Genomic DNA, 17994 nt, shown 5'->3' with positions numbered 1-17994 from the left:
AGGCCAAGAAGAAGAAGAAAAAAGGAGAAAAGAAGAAGGAAGAAGAAGAGGAAGAAGAATAAGAGGCAACTAAGTTAAGGCCTCAACAAAACTTAGCTTCAGTCGAGTGAAGCTTTGCATTTATACCATTCTGGCCCTACATAACAATATGTCTACAGAATTACAAAAATACCCCTGCGGGTACTAAGTCTGTGAACAGTACATATATTACACCTGTTAACAATCCTAAAACTTTTGCAACCTAATATGAGGTGCTTACATAATTGGATTCGGATTTTGCAATCTGCATCCGATTAATAATGAAAAGCAAAAAAGTAAAAAATACATGAATTTTATAGAAAATTTTAGATACATTATTACTATCATTATTGTTGGAGTGAAGTCTCTTTATGTATGAGTTTTCGGCTGATAAGAGTTCTTATTAGCCTATACTAAAGTTTAAGTTATCCTGTACTGGGCCTGTGTTAATGGGCCTAAGCCTGTTTAATGTTTTAAGTTGTCTGGGTGTCCCATCACTAATCAGGGGCATTCCAGTAATTCCTTGTATCATTGTACTACATTCTAATATAAATAACAGTATTGTCGACTGAGCTATTCAGTTCGACATTTACAGCATTTCAGAGGTCTTCTTCTCTTCTCTACTACTTCGAATACAACTCCTAAGCTCACAATTATCATCATCTAGAATTGCCATGTACAAAGCACATCCACACTTACCATGTTATATATATAAATATATATAACAAGTTAAAAAGATGCATCTACCAATGATCACTGATTCAAATGAAACTCTGATTTGTGAACAAACCATGTTGCTTTCCATAAACTAGAACATCTTTGATCTGAAATGACAACTTAAGAGTGCTCCAATGGTTTTGGGTTGTGGCATGTCCAAAGTTCCAAAGTTAATTGTATTATGTAATAATTATTATTTGAAACTTCCAAAAATAGCATAGAACTTTGTTATTGATCTCCAAAACATACTACATCTTCAAAATGTAACAATCAAACTCACAGAAAACTGATTTGCTAAGACTGGTTTCTCTTCACATATTCCAGGGAAGAGTTGCCAACGTTGGAATTCACCTCTATAACTTCTTCCAATGCTTCCTGCACTGAAAGTTGATAGTTTTTGCAAATAAGTGAAGAAAATGAACATGAAAAGTTTATCTGTAAACTCTAAAAGAAACTAGTCCAAGGAAAATCAGGCAGATGCACATAGCGTTGACAACAAAAGTTACCTACATATACATTACATCTATTGTATACATTATGTTGGATAAAAAAGTGTCCAGCTAGATACAATGTAGAACTATTTACAAACCTTTCAACCAGGTCATCAAATGGAATGAAAAGAAATTATTTCTCCAATTCATATATTTTAAAGATTTGATGTAATTTAGAACATGAAAAATAGGCATTATTCTTGACAAATCAATTTCTTCAAGCTTTAACTAATTTACTGTAGAGAAGATGAGCCGAATGGCCCATAGGCTGTTATTCTATGTTATATTTATGTTCTTTTCTGTAATGGGCCTTATTCCGGGCCCATCCTCTTCTATGCTATGTTTTTTTTTTAATTTCTTGCCCAACCAAGGGCCTCCCTTTTAATTATTCAAAAATTAACTTAATGAAATAGTGTTAGAGTGTTAGAAGGAGAGATTAGTTCGAACCTCTCATTCTCTAACCCTCTTTGCCGCCAGCTCTCTCTTCATCTTCTACCAATCTTTTCAGTTGTTTTACTCCTTTTTGATTTTTCCATCTAATCCTATACAGTCCCATACTTCGAAGGGCTGTTTTTCAACTTGGTATCAGAGCAGGCCTGAACTTGGCGTGGCTCTCATGTGGATATAGTCTAGCCGACTGCATGAGCGTGTTCTAGGGCTGGAAGTTTCAACTTGTTCGCCTGATTCTTGGAGGTCATTCGAGGGTGCCCAAGACTCTAATCACTTGGAGAGTGGTTCGGTGACTAGGAAGAATCAAAGAGAAGGACTGTTCGGCCTGATTTGGAGCTCAAATCAGAGATAGATAAGACTGTAAGTTGCATTCAGTTATCCCTGGGTTATATTTCTGATTTTGGGGACAGTTGAAGTGTTCGAAACGCCTTTAAATTTGATCAACTGTTCGGCTGTGGTTAACCTGATTTAACTCTGAGATTTCTGGGTTGTTTTCTCACCCTGTTGGACTGTCAAGTTGCCGAAACCTCTTTGGACTCGGTGGTGCAAGTTCTTACGTCAGTTTAGTTGCTTCTTGGACCTATACGGACTGCTCCTGAGGTGATTCTTACTTGGTGACAGTGGGGTATTCTCTACTGCATACACAGTGTTCATAAAAAGGCCCCTTTAATTACTGCGGACTGTGTTTTGCTCTCTTTGGGGCACTTATTGTTGGGAACCTAGAATCCCTAACTAGAAAGGTCCTCCAATTGGGTACACAGTGTTTGGAGGTATGCTGGTTACCTCTTGAAGGCGGAATCAAGTCATCTTCTTCTTGAAAGAGCTGTTACCGAGCTTGGTTCTCACAGCTGTCGGGTGTGAGTTGCTGTGTTTGAGGCCGATTTAACCCAATCTGAGTTCATCCACATTCAATACACTAGTAGAAGTTGATTGAAACCCTATTTGAAGCATTTACATGATGGACTCCTCAGATATTGAGAGCAAGAATGTTACTGAATATGGACATGCTTTGGGAACCCCAACTGATTCTTTGTTGACTGTGACCATGGTTAAACTGGATGGAACCAACTATCTGGCATGGTCACAATCTGTGAAAATTTATATATGTAGCAGAGGAAAGTGGGGGTTTATCTCCGGGAGCAAGAAGGCTCCCCCAGAGGAATTTAAGAGAATTACACCGTTATTGGGTGGCTTGTGAATTCAATGCAGCCACAGATTAGTCAACATTATCTATGGATGAACTCAGCAAAGGAAATCTGGGACAGTGTTGCAGAAACCTATTCCCAGAAACTAAATGTAGCCAAAGCCTATAAATTGAGAAGTGATGTGAAGAATTTAAGACAGGGGAGAAATCCCTTGCGGTATACTTCTCAACCTTGAAGTCTTTCTGGCAAGAAATTGATCTAATAGAAGCTGTAACTTGGGACACTACCAATGATGCAGAAACCTATAGGAAATTAGTTGAAAGAAACAGGGTGTTTGAGTTCCTAACTAGACTAAACCCAAAATATGACATCACAAAACAAAATATTTTATCCAAGGAAAGTGTCTCAATGTCACAAGCATATGCTTTGGTCAGTAGTGAAGAAAGCAGAAGGCTGGTACAGGTTCAAGGGGTTGGCACTAGTGATCACTTCGCAAATATGGGGGTTAAACCCAAAGGAGTTGTGGGGGCTCCTAGTGGCTTTGGAAAGAAAGAAGTTGTATGTGAATACTGCAAGAAGCCAAAGCACACCAAAGACAAGTGCTGGAAATTACATCTCGGTCTTGTTCCTATTCGGTTCCAGAAGAAACATGAAAGTAGAAGGACAGGGAGTGCAAATGTAGCCACTGGTCCAGATACTGAAGTTGAGTCTGTCTGTGCACAGTTGGCGGCCATGAAAGTTGAGTATGAAAAGTTTGGAAAGATGATTAGTCATCTCGAAGGTGTAACTTCATCTTCCAACCCTTCAGGAAGTTCAACCACTTCTGCATTTGCTCACTCAGGTATAAGAGCTTCTGCTAATCATGCAACCACTTCAGGTAATCTTAAGACCCCTTGGATTATCGACTCAAGTGCTTCTGATCACATGACCAACCTTTCTACTTTGTTTGTTTCATATGATTTGCTTCCTGGCCATGATAAAATCACCTTAGCCGATGGTTCTCTTGCCTCTATTCCTAGAAAGGGAACCGTCAACGCTACAAATTCCTTACTCCTACCATCTACCCTTCATGTACCTAGATTAAATACAAATTTGTTATCTGTAAGTAGTTTAACCAAGTCATTAAATTGTTGTGTAACCTTCTTTCCTTTCCACTGTGTTTTTTAGGATCTGGAGTCTTGGAGGTGATTGGGAGTGGCCATGAAGCGAATGGAATATACTTGCTCGATACTCTGGGACAATGCTTTGATCAGCCTAGGAATGCTACTTTTGGTTCTATTTCTTCAGAGTCTGCCAGTTGAATTATGTTGTGTCATTGTCGTTTGGGTCATTTGTCTTTTTCTGATTTAAGTCATTTATTCCCTGAATTGTTCAAGGGAATTAGTGTGTCTAGTCTTCATTGTGAATCGTGTCAGTTATCAAAGCATTGTAGAAACAATTACCCTTTGAGCAATAAAAGATTTTCTTTTCCTCTTAATATTGTGCACTCTGATGTGTGGGGACCTTACCACTTATCCTCTATGGGGGGCTACAGATACTTCATCTTGTTTATTGATGATTTTTCTCGGTTCACTTGGATATTCCTGATGAAATCTCGTGATGAAGTTCCAAGACTTGTGAGACAATTTCATGAATTTGTTTTAACCTAGTTTGATACCATGATTAAAATTTTCAGATCTGACAATGCAAAAGAATATTTTAAGAAGAACTTATCCTCCTATCTCTCTGACATGGGGGTTATTCATCAAAGTTCCTATGTTAGAACCCCTGAACAGAATGGAGTTGCTGAAAGGAAAAATAGGCATATTATTGAAGTTGCAAGGAGCCTTTTGTTTGCCTTACATGTTCCTACACATTCCATGTGCCCAGAGACATAAATTTGAACCAAAAGCCCACAAGTGTATCTTCCTTGGTTATTCCCCTACACAAAAGGGTTACTGTTGTTTTGATCCAAAGACTGGCACTCGATATGTCTCAATGGATGTCACCTTTGATGAACTTTTTCCCTTTTATGGTTCCTCTCTGGAAGGACATTGTCCACAGGGGGAGAGTTTATCACAAGTGTTTGCTCTTCCTCTCCCTGTCCCAGTTGAGTCTCTTGATGAGCCTGTGTCCTCTTCAAATGAATCAAGGGAGGATCAGTCACTCTATTCTCCTTGTCCTAGTGTTCCTCTCTCTTTACCTCCTCGTCCTACCCATAATCCCAAGGTGTATCAAAGGCAAAGATCCAGGAATGAGCAGGTTGTTTCCCTTACAACAAATGAGCCTCATGCACTTCCAGTCACAGATGAGACAACAGGTACTGTTTCAACCCCTTTGGAGCCATCTTTCCCGGATCTTGATGTTCCCATTGCTGTTAGGAAAAGAAAATGGAAGTGCACTGCACACTGCATTTCAAAACACCTTTCTTATGGTCTGCTTTCTCCTTCATACTTTTCTTTTCTCTCTTTAGTTACTTCTAATCCTATTCCCAAGTCTGTGTCAGAAGCTCTTGAGATTCCTGAAGGAGGGATGCCATTGAGAGGTACAAGACCAGGCTAGTTGCAAAAGGCTACACACAGACGTATGGGGTTGATTATCTGGAGACCTTTGCACCTGTTGCTAAGATGACATCTGTGAGGGTTCTCTTATCTCTGGCAGCTCACTTTGACTGGCCCCTTTATCAATTGGATGTAAATAATGCATTTCTGAATGGTGACTTACATGAGAAGGTTTATATGTCTCTCCCTCTAGGAATGTATGGAAGTGATATGCAAGGAAAAGTATGCAGATTGAAGAAATCCCTTTATGGCCTCAAACAGTCTCCTAGAGCATGGTTTGAGAGATTTAGAACAGCACTTGTTAACTTCGGCTATGTTCAGACACAATCTGATCATACTCTTTTTGTGAAGAGAAGTGGATCTCTGGCAGTATATTTCATTGTGTATGTTGACGATATTGTTGTGACTGGTAATGATGCTTCAGGAATTCATGCTCTTAAGTCTTTCCTCTGTATAGAATTTGAGATTAAGGACCTGGGGGAGTTGAGATACTTCCTTGGCATAGAAGTTGCTAGATCCAAGGATGGGATCCTTATCTCCCAAAGGAAGTATGTCCTTGACTTGCTTTCTGAAACTGGGAAGATGGGTGCTAGACCAGCTGCTACTCCTATTGATATGAGTCACAAACTTTCCGCTTCAGAAGGGACGTTGTTAGAAGACAAAGGGGTCTTTCAGAGACTTCTTGGGAAACTCCTGTACCTGTTCATGCATGCTCCCAGAGACACTCGTATGGCAGCCGCAGAACGAATTCTGTGTTATTTGAAAGGCTCTCCGAGAAAGGGAATTCTGTTTGCCAAGCATGGTCATATGAAACTTGAAGCCTATACTGATGCTGACTGGGCTGGAAACATTGATGACAGAAGATCTATTTCAGGGTATTGCAATTTGGTGGCTGGTAATGTTGTTTCTTGGAGGAGCAAGAAATAATCAGTTGTGGCTCGATCCTTAGCAAAAGCAGAATACAGGGCCATGGCACATGGAGTCTCTGAACTGTTGTGGCTAAAATCTTTGATGGAGGAACTTGGGATTGAGCATGACAAGCCAATGATGTTATACTGTGATAATCAGGCCACCATCAACATTGCCCACAACCCAGTACAACTTGGTAGAACTAAGCATATTGAGGTTGATAGACACTTTATTCGAGAAAGAGTCTCTTCGGGTGAAGTGTGTCTTCCCTTCATCACTTCTGAAGGATAGTTGGTAGATTTTCTCACCAAGGGCATTCCCAAGGCAAGGCTTTAGCATGACACTGGCAAGCTGGGCATGATTAACATCTATGCTCAGCTTGAGGGGGAGTGTAGAGAAGATGGACCGAATGGCCCATAGGCTATTATTCTATGTTATATTTATGTTCTTTTCTGTAATGGGCCTTATTCTGGGCCCATCCTCTTCTATGCTATGTTTTTCGTAATTTCTTGCCCAACCAAGGGCCTCCCTTGTAATTATTCAAAAATTAACTTAATGAAATAGTGTTAGAGTGTTAGAGGGAGAGATTAGTTCGAACCTCTCATTCTCTAACCCTCTTTGCCGCCAGCTCTCTCTTCATCTTCTACCAATCTTTTCAGCTGTTTTACTCCTTTTTTTTTTTCCATCTAATCCTATATAGTCCCATACTTCGAAGGGCTGTTTTTCAACTCCAATCATAGAAACAGGATTTCTGTCATAGACCTACGTTTTTCTTCTCTGAAGAAGTGGTATGCACGTTTTTCAGCACCTGAAGCTCTTGTATAGAAGTTAATTTCTGTGAAGTCCATGATTGAAAAATTCAGTCTTGCATAATATCATCTTGCTCTTTTATACTCTGAGTATTTCATAGTTCTGGTTGACACTAAATAATTGAATCTGTCTTTCTAACAGGTTTCGATAAGCTCTGGAGTACATCATTGTGACCAGAGTTTACAGCTTGAAGAATTTTGGTTGGATCACATTATAGAGTGTTCAGCTCTTGATAGCTGTTTTGAGAAAATATCACACTTGAAAATCAATTTTGGGAAGACCTGTATTGAGGTGTTAAAATGGATAGAAGAGAAACACCAAGGTATATATATGCCTATTAGAGTGCTTAGTGTCAGAATGGCCTCAGATGTAATTCAGCCCAATAAAATTCTGTAAAATAGTTTCAGATTATAGCAAAGAAAGAAAATGAAGAAGAAGACAACAAGAAAGAAGAAGAAGATGGAGAAGAAAGGAGAAAAGAAGAAGAGTTTGATGGTCTCCTCTTCTACATCTCTTATCTTTTGTTAATCTTACTAAGGCTAACAAATTACAAGTCTGCCCTTAAGTGGGTGGCCAGCTCATCAACATACTTAAGAAACATAAAAAAATGATTAACAGGCCCATAAAAGGAAAGGCCCATTAACAAACAAAGCAACTTGGACAAACTAATAATAATATAATAATGGGCTAGGGCTCGTTTGGCCCAATCTTTCTACACTTCCCCTCAAGCTAAGCATAGATAACAATCATGCCCAGGTTGATTATATAGTGTATCAGCTTTCTTTGGGAACACCTTTTGTCAAAACATCAGCCAATTGTTCTTCATAAGCAACAAATGGCAGGCAGACTTTTCTTGAAGCAACTCTCTCCCATATAAAATGCCTATCAACCTATATATGCTTAGTTTTGTCGTGTTGAAATGGATTATGTGCAATCTTGGATCATATGCCAGCTAGATACGAAGAATGCCTTTCTTCAGGGTTATTGAAAGAGACAATATACATGAAGCCTCCTCCTGGATACTACAATGATTCTTTATTAGTATGTTGCCTCAAAAAATCTCGATATGGTCTAAAACAGGATCCCCAAACATGGTTTGAACGCTTTCAAGATGTTGCTGGATATAGCCATAGTTCCTTTGATCACTCTCTCTTTGTGAGGCAACGACCTCATGGTATTACCATTCTCCTATTGTATGTTGATGACATGCTGTTGATTGGGAATGATGATGAAGGTATTTGTGAATTGAAGTTGTTATTTCATAATTCCTTTCGCATGAAGGACTCAGACCCTCTCACCTATTTCCTGGGACTGGAAGTTCATCATAGTGATCGAGGGTATTTGTTTGTCAACAGAAATATGCCACTGACCTTATTAAACTTGTCGGTATTACTGATGAAAAACATGTTGATACACCTATGGAGCTGAATATTAAGTTATCTAAATCTGAAGGTCCATTGCTTCTCAATGCTTCCTTGAATCGCCAACTTGTGGGGTCTTTCATTTATCTCACTATGACTCGGCCTAATATTTTTCATGTTGTTCAGGTTGTTAGTCAATTCGTTTCTACTCCTCATCAACCTCATATGACTACTATTCATCACATCATTCGGTATGTTAGAGACACAACTTCTCAAGGATTGTTCTCCTCCTCCCCTATTCAGTTGAGAGCATATGCCAATGTAGATTGGACTGGTTGTCCTGACAATGTTGCTATACTTTTGGGTGGTGTTTCTTTATGGCAATCATCTCTTGGAAGTGTAAGAAACAACAAACAGTCTCCAAGTCTTCCACTAAAGCAGAGTATAGGGAAATGTCTTTTGTTTGCAGTGAGATTGTTTGGTTACAATATCTTTTTATGTATCTTGGTATTCAGCTTCCCACTCCTAATCCTCTCTATGAAGACAACACGAGTGCTATCAAGGTTGCATCTAACCCTGTCTTCCATGAGAGAACCAAGCACATCAAGGTGGACTGCTACTTTATCCAAGATCTTTTCACTTTTGGGTGTATATCGCTTCCTCATGTAGCCTCGTACATGCAGATTGTTGATATCTTCACCAAGGCTATGACTAGAGTTCGACACCTCTTTCTTTTAGGCAAACTAATGCTTCTGTCTATGCATCAGTTTGAGGAGTGTGGAGATTTTGTGACTTGATTTATCTTATTAGTATAGTTCCTATTGTATATTACATTATTTGTATTCTTTATTCCTTTCTCTCTTTCAGCCCTATAGGCATTCTTGTAATTGTACATGTCTTTTAATATATAAGAGACTCCTTGAGGTGGGGGTCGACCATTCTGGACACCTCTAAGATTGTTCTTGTTCTCTTCTTTTTGGCCAAGAGTGTAGACAAGAAAAACATGAGGAAGCAAACAGAGGACTATTTTAGTTGAGCCAAAGTCCAATTGAGGATGCCTACTGCTTCAGCTATGAACTATGGAAAGCTATTGGAAGTATTTGTTGTCTATCCCATAAGAGGAGAAGCACAAGAAGTAGCTGCCTTAGGTCCACCATCAACCCTATTTGAACTAGCCACATGCCCATAGGTCCCTTGCCCATTAATTTGTTTCTTTTCTTTCTTAAGAGTAGCTGGTTTCAGATGAGGATACAAAATCCAGCAAGTATCTTTAGTGTGTCTCTCTACCCCACAGTATGAGCATTTCAGATTTTTCATATCCCCTCAATCCCCTCCCCCCTCCCCCTCCCCCCTTTTTGAGTAACCGAAGCAAAGGCTGAATGTTCAACCTGCTAAGTAGACACAACCATCTTCAGTTCTTTCCTACTAATCTCTTTGTTTCTAAATAAATAGAACATGTTAAAACAGTTAGTTTTTTATGTACTATGGGCCGCAGGGGTATCGTGGTCATATTACTCTTTATTATTCAATTAGTGTGTCGCCCTATTATATAAGATAGGTAGGAACATGTGAGGCAAACAAAAGGCTTCTTGCAACTTCAACAATATGTCTATTTTTCCTTTCAGCAACTCCATTTTGTTTAGGGGTTCTAACACAAGAGCTTTGATGAATAACCCCCATGTCAGAGAGATACAAGGATAAGCTCTTCTCAAAGTACTCTTTTGCATTGTCAGATCTGAAAACTTTGATTCTGGTATCAAATTGGGTTAAAACAAGCTCATGAAAATGCCTCACAAGTCTTGGGACTTCATCACGGGATTTCATTAAGTATATCCAAGTGAATCTAGAAAAGTCATCAATAAACAGGATGAAATATCTGTAGCCCCTCATAGAAGATAAGTGGTAAGGCCCCCACACATCAGAGTGCACAATATGAAAAGGAAAAAAAGCTCTTTTATTTCTTATAGGGTAATTGTTTCTACAATGCTTTGACAACTGACATGACTCACAACTGAGACTGGACACATTGACTCCCTTAAACAATTCGGGAAGTAAATGACTCAAAGCAGAAAAAGGTGAATGGTCAAAACGACAATGACTCAACATAATTTGACTAACAGACTCTGAATAAGTAGAACCAAAGGCAGCATTCTTGGGATGATCAAGGCATTGGCCAGGAGTGTCGAGCAAGTATATTCCATTCGCTTCATGGCCACTCCCAATAGCCTTCTGAGATTCCAAATCCTGAAACACACTGTGAGAAGGAAAAAAGGTTACACAACAATTCAATGACTTGGTCAAGCTACTAACAGATAATAAATTGGTATTCAATTTAGGTACATGAAGAGTGGAAGATAGGAGTAAGGAGTCTGTAGGCTTGACAGTTCCCTTGCCAGAAATAGAGGCAAGAGAACCATCAGCTAAGGTGATTTTGTCACGACCAGGAAGCAAATCATACGAAACAAACAGAGTGGAAAGGTTGGTCATGTGATCGGAAGCACCTGAATCTATGATCCAAGGGGTCTTGGGATTACCTGAGGTGGATGCATGGTTAGCAGAAGCTCTTATACCTGAGTGAGCAAATGCGGTGGTGGCTGAACTTCCAGAAGGGTTGGATGATGAAGTTACACCTTCAAGCTGGTTGATCATCTTTCCAAACTTCTCATACTCAGCTTTCATGGCTGTCAGCTGTGCACAGACAGACTCAACCTCTGTATCTGTACCTGTGGCTGCATGTGCACTTCCGGTCTTTCTTGGACAAAATGTTAAAAATGTTCTGCTTTGTGATGTCATATTCAGGATTCAGCCCTATTAGGAACTCAAAGACCTTGTTCCTTTCAACTAATTTCCTATATGTTTTAGCATCATTGGGGGTATCCCATGTCACAACCTCTATCAGATCAATCTCTTGCCATAGAGATTTTAGGGTTGAGAAGTATGTTGCAAGTGATTTCTCCCCCTGCCTTAGATTCTTCACATCACTCCTCAGTTTATAGGCTCTGGCAACATTCAATTTTTGGGAGTAGGTTTCTGCAACACTATCCCAGATTTCCTTAGCCGAGTTCATCCAAAGATAGTGTTGACTAATCTGTGGCTGCATTGAATTCACAAGCCACCCAATCACTGTGTAGTTCTCTTGCATCCATCTCTCATAAGATGGATCATTCTCTGGGGGGGCTTTCTTGCTCCCAGAAATAAACCCCCATTTTCCTCTGCTACAAATATGGATTTTCACTAATTGTGACCATGCCAAGTAGTTGGTCCCATCAAGTTTAACTGTAGTTACAGCCAACATAGAATCGGCTGGGGTATCCAAAGTCTATCCATATTCAACAACACTCTTTCTTTCAAGATCCGAGGAATCCATCATGCAAAAACTCCAATTAGGGTTTTAATAAGTTTTCCAAGGTACAGGGAATCTTGATGAACTTAGTTTGAGCTGAATTGGCAACAACAACCAGCTCACAAAAACAGTTCAGTCTTGATAACCGTGACAGTCCAGCTCAGTGACAGCACTTTCTAGAGTAATAAATACTATTTCAGCCTTCAAGGGACAACCGACAGACCCCCAAACACAAAGTATTTCAGGTCCCCAACAACCATTGTCCCAAAGAGAAGAAATAACAGTCCACAGTCCTTAAGAGGCCTTTTGACAAACACTCTGTGTGCAGTAGTTAACACCCTACTGTTAACTAGTAGGAACCACTTCAATAATGTTTGTAAAGGTCCAAAACAAAGGCTGGACAGAATTTTTGGACTAGTACCACTAAGTCCAAATCAGTTTTAGCAACTTGACAGTCCAACAACAACCCAGAAATCTCTGAGTTGAATCAGTCCAGCAACAGCCGAACAGTAGGGCAAAATGGAGGAGGGTTTCGAATACTTTAACAGCCCTCCCAAGCAACGAAAGTAACCCATCAATAACTGAGATAACTTACAGTAAGTGAATCTCTGATTTGAACTTCAAACCAGGCCGAACACCTTTCTCTCTGATTTCAAATCAGGCTGAACACCTTGCTCTCTGATTCTTCCTGGTCACCGAACTATTCTCCAAGTGTGTAGAGATTTGGGCACCGTCCAATGACCTCCAAGAACCAGGTGAATGACTTTAAACTTCCAGCCCTAGAACATCCTCGTGTAGTTGGCTAGACTAGAACCACATGAGGGTCACGCCAAGCTCTGGCCTGCTCTGGTACCAAGTTGAAAACAGTCCTCTTGAAGTATAGGACTGCTTGAGATTAGATGCAAAACCAAAAAAATGAACAAGAGAAGAGTAAGAAGTTGAGAGAGAGAGAGAGCTGGCGGCAATGAGAGTTAGAGAGTGAGAGGATCGAAGTAAACCTCCCTCTAACACTCTAAACATTTTATTAAGTTAATCTTTGAAATATTATAGAGAGGCCCTTGAGTGGGCAAGAGATTACAGAAACAGAACATTACAGAGTATGGGCCCAGAATAAGGCCCATTACAGAGGGAAACATAAACATAACATGAAATAACAGTCTATGGGCCATTCGACCCATCTCCTCTACAGTCCTCTGTGAAGTATATTAGTTCTTCGAGCCGAGGTTGCTTTGGCGGGTTTTCCTCTTCATTTTCTAGCTCGCGGAATGAGGTCCGTCGGACTACCGATGTACACCTCGCGATGATGGACCCGCCAGTAATCATGTTGATTACCCCGCAGATCGGTCTTTCCTCGGGCAACTGTCGTAGCGGTTGCTTGTTCTGCCTGCTGGTCTCGGGGGCATTCCTTCTCTGGTCCCCCTGTTGATCTGCTTGCCGATCTGCTTGGCCTCTCTCTTCTCGCTATATGAAAATTTCAAGTATCCACGGCGGATGAGCTCCTCGATCTTGTCGCGGAGGTTCCTCCAATTTTCTGTGTTGTGCCCGTGGTCTCTGTGGAAATGACAGTAGACATTCCGGTTCCTTGTTGCAGGATCTCCCCTCAACCTGGGAGGCCATTTGACGAAGAAGTCATCCTTAATGGCCATTAGGATTTCTCCTTGCTTAGTGTTTAATGGCGTGTAGTTCGTTCTTTCAACAGGTGGGGTCCTGGAGCGCCGACCTGATTGATTTCCTCTTTGGTACCGATGAACGAATCGGCTAGCTTGAGGAATTCGGTGATGTCCTTTGGTTTATTGGCCACCACATGCCATTTAAACTCCCTGTGGGTTATTCCTTTCTTAGCTGCTGTGAGTCTTACCGCCGGGTCTAGGCCTGGTATCTGTAGGAAGGTGTCGTTGAAAAGCTTAATGTAGTTTCTGATCAACTCTCCTTCTCTCTGAACTACGTTGAGAAGGCATTCCTGTGACCTCGGGCACTTCTTGCTGGTGATGAAGTGCGAGGTAAATAAATCTGCGAACTGCGACCAGCTTTTGATCGATCCCGATGCGAGGTTCCGATACCAGGTCCGAACTACCCCATTAAAGGTAGTGGAGAAGGCCACACACATGCAAGACTCATCAGCCCCAACTAGGTGCATCTGGGACTGGAAAGAGTCCACATGGTCATTAGGATCGAAGGACCCGCGGTACTTGTCTAAGGGAGGCATCTTGAAGTCTTTTGGCATCGGGGTCGCCAAGAGCTCGGGAGACGACCTAGAAAGTAGGGGAGGAGCGGCCTTTGTAGCCACCGAGCTCGCTTCTTCCCTACCTTAAGCTTGTCCTTCTTGCTGGCTCGGCTTTGCTAGTTGGTTGTTCTGAGCCGAGGTACGGCGTGCCTTGCAACGTCTCCGCTATTGTTTCTTTACTGGCTCGGCATTGGTGCTGCTGATTTCTGTGTGCTCCGGTACCGCTCTGTCGCGAGGTAACTCCTGGTTCCTTGTGGGATTCTGGGGCTGACTATCACAGACGGAGAGGCCCTGTCTTGAGTTCGCACCTCGAACCCCGAACCGGTTACCTGCTAGCGAACCGTCGTTTTCCTACTGTGAATGCCGAGGAAGATTGGTCCTGTGAGCCTGGGTATCCCCGGACCTGTTTTCGAGTTTCCCTTGTGAGGCAGGTGGAGTAAGTTGACCGTCTCTTCTCCCACGGGGTGAGACTTAACTCCTGGGAGGAATCGGGACTTCGGAGGTCTCTTTGCCTCGGTGGGGAGATCGGCTGATATTTTGTTTAACTCGAGACCGGTTCTGATTCTGATGGGCCCCTAGGTGCCGAGGTGGAACCGACTACTAGTTCTACGGCAGTGGAGGGAACTGATGCTGGTACTGCTGGTAGAAAAAATGCTACTAGTACTGTTGAAATTGCTGGACCTACTGCATCTGGATCTAGATAGCCCAGACGCACTGAACCAGGTCGTTGAACTAGGACTGCCCGACTTCGGGGGGAACCACAGAAGGCTCAGAAAAAGTTGCACCTACCACTGGGGGAAGTGAGGCGTTAACCTGTGTGGTGTTTGGTGGCACGGTCAGCGTTGGAACTCCAGACGCAGTAAGCGGGATGGTGAACTGGCCGATGCACACCGTGGGGAGTTGGGGTTGTCCCCCGGACACGTTCATCTCGCTGTTTTTCCCTGCGTGATTGGAAGATGCCATTGACGTAGAAGTAAGGTTGATAACCGTAAAGAATGGAGATGACTTTTCGGTCGATTCCCACAGACGGCGCCAATTGATGTAGCGCAATCTGACTACTCCCAGCTGGAGGGTGATCTGGCTTCCAATTGAGTAGCGAGCTGGATCAATCTACAAGACGATGGATCAGAGAACCCGGGGTGGCTAACCCGGCGAGGTCGCTCTGATGCTTAAGTTTGTATCTGCGAGCTGAACGCTTTGAAAATTTGAGAGCTTGAGAGCTTGAGAGCTAGAGAGTAGAGTGATCACGCGTACCTGGGCCCTGGAGGGGTTGTTGCTCTTATATAGCTGAGCTCCCGCGGGTTTCACGGAACGATTCTGGGATCTTCGGCCTGAGGGGATGAGATCCGTTTTTGCTTTAGTCAGGGAGTAACGTATCAGTCAATAAAGTCTATCGTTTCTGCCTGATCCGGGTAGGGAGAAGATAAGGCCTGCCATTACGCAGCGTGATCCCGTGAGGTTCGGAGTCTACTGGAGAAACTTCCGGAGTCGTTACGTGGCAGTTCGGGTTGTTAGCCCCGAGCTGATACTTCGGTTCTTTAGTTCCGAACTAGATTGAATGCCGAGGAGCCCCAACGCGGAGGTGACTCTATGCCGAGGTGACCGAACACCCGAGCTCAAACATTGCGAACTAGGCTTGCCAGGCTGAGTTGTCATCCCTTAGTCAGGTCGTGTCCACGTGTCCCCTTCTCGCTAGGTCGTGCCAAATCACCCTTCATCATACATCAATGGGAGAATTATGGAACCAAGATCTGGGAGTGCTGAACACGACAAGTGGAACCAAGAAAATAGTATGGTAATGTCGTGGTTACTTGTATCTATGCTCCCACAAGTAAGGAGAAATTTTATATGGGCTGAGACTGCTGTTGAAATTTGGGAACAAGCAAAAACAAAATATTTAGAATAGAGACACTATGCGAAAATATATCAACTGCAAGTTGTGTCTACTACATGTAAGCAAGGGGAAAGAAGTCTTTCCATATATTACTCGGACCTGACTTCAATTTGGAAGGAGCTGGATCACTACCAGAATATGAATTGGAAATGTGAAGATGATGCCAAAGCCTACAAGACTCTAGTCTCCCAACGGAGGGTGTTTGCTTTTCTACTGAGACTGAACCCTATGTATGAATCTATTAGGGTTCAAATCCGTGGAAATAAAGACCTCCCTTCAGTGCAAGAAGTTTATGCTTTAGTGTAGTTAGAAGAAACAAGAAATGTGATGAATACTTCAGAGGGGGAGCTAGTTGCTTTGATAGCTAGGAGTGGTACTAGTGTGAATGGCGGCAACCTTTTTAAGAAGGGTGATTCCCAAAAAGGGGTGGAGGATAAGGACAAACTGTGGTGTACTCATTGTCAATAGCCTAGGCACTAAAGTTGAGCAAAAAATCAACTGATCAAAATAAGAAGCCAATCCAAAAATGCCAAAAGAAGTACAACTCAGCAAATGAAGCAACTCAAGATCGCCCTACTGTTTCTTGGACTGAAGGGACTGATCAAAATAAGAGACTTCATCCCCCATTGTACCTCAGGATCGCCCTACTTTTTCTAATCTGAAGGAAGAGATTATCAATTCCTTTTGTGATCATTTGGAACTGTATGGAAGGACACTTTGTCAAATGGACTCGGGTCCTACACCATCTACCTCATTTGTATCTACATCAGGTAACTCTGCTACTGCCTTCCATGTGTCATCTCACTCACTTGAGTCTTCATTGACAATGGAGCCTCGAACCACATGGTAGGCAAGTCCAATTTGTTCCAGGCATATGGGTCACTCTCTACCATTGCTGGTCAAGGAACCATCTCTCTTCCGTTTGGCCTCACTCTCTCTAACATGTTCCATGTTCCTAAGTTACCTATCAATTTACTTTCTATTAGCAGTATTACTCATTCCTTAAATTGCTCAGTAACCTTTTTCCTTTCTTATTTTGTCTTTTAGGATTTGACCTCCAGGAGGAAGATTGATAGAGGTAATATGGTGGATGGTCTCTACATGTTGGAGAATAAAGCTGGTCATGTCGCTTCAGAGTCAATGAGTCATTCTAATAAGAGTCGGGCCTATTTATGGCATAGTTGTCTTGGTCATTTGTCGCTTGAGTCTTTAAAGATTGTGTTTCCAGAGTTACTTAAGTCTTTGTCAGTAAATGAGTTGTAGTGTCAAACGTGTCAATTGAGTAAAAATTGTAGAAACTCTTTTCCAGTGAGAAATAAAAGATCTGATTTTCCTTTTCATATTATCTACTCTGATGTTTGGGGCCCTGTTACACTACCTTCTGAGACGGGGTATAAATACTTTATCACACCAATTGAAGGTTATTCTCGATACACTTGGGTTTATCCAATGCGATCTAGAGATGAGGTACCACAAATTGTGCAAAATTTTCAATGCATGGTATTTACCCAATTTCAGACTCAGATCCACATCTTCCAGTCTAACAATGCGAAAGAATATTTCCATAGTGATCTTACAAAATTTTTTGCCTCAGGAGGTTCTCTTCATCGCATCTCTTGTGCTAAAACACCTTAACAAAACGGTGTTGCTGAACAAAAGGACTGGCATCTTCTTGAAGTTGCTCGTTGGTTGTTATTGCACATGAATGTTCCTAAAGGTTTTCGTATGGAAGCTATTACGTCTGCTGCAAATATTATCATTTATCAATCGTATGCCATCTCAGATGATAGGGTACAAGGCTCCACATCAGTTGTTGTTTCCCAAGGCCCCTTGGTTCTCCATTCCTAAGCGTGTTTTTGGTTGTCGATGCTTTGTCCATAACTTGTCTTCTTGGGTTATCCCATGTGGTAAACTTGACCCCCGTGCTATCCCATGTGTCTTCTTGGGTTATCCTTCCTCTCAAAAGGGCTATCGGTGCTTTGATCCGGTTTCTCATAAGTATTATGTTTCCACGAATGCCTCCTTTTTTTGAGAATGTTCCTTTTTTTCCTGTTTCTTCTCAGGGGGAGGGTAGGGTGGAGGAGAAATGTGC

At 41.8% G+C, this 17994-nt stretch overlaps 1 protein-coding gene across 8 annotated transcripts in view; it reads right to left on the bottom strand.

The window, feature by feature from the left end:
- LOC104589487 (uncharacterized) overlaps positions 1-17994 on the bottom strand; it is a 110353-nt gene that overhangs the window by 30511 nt on the left and 61848 nt on the right. For all 8 annotated transcript variants that reach the window (XM_010247837.3, XM_010247836.3, XM_010247838.3 and 5 more), the window contains one exon: positions 1016-1115. In XM_010247837.3, the coding sequence (XP_010246139.1) occupies positions 1016-1115 (100 nt within the window). The remainder of the gene's footprint in view (positions 1-1015; positions 1116-17994) is intronic.

The sequence above is a fragment of the Nelumbo nucifera genome, chromosome 5 (genome assembly GCF_055504915.1).
Source record: "Nelumbo nucifera cultivar China Antique chromosome 5, China Antique-T2T, whole genome shotgun sequence".
In the NCBI taxonomy this organism is placed as follows: Eukaryota; Viridiplantae; Streptophyta; class Magnoliopsida; order Proteales; family Nelumbonaceae; genus Nelumbo; species Nelumbo nucifera.
The sequence above is the reverse complement of the archived record's forward strand: the minus strand, read 5'-3'. Positions and strand labels throughout refer to the sequence as shown.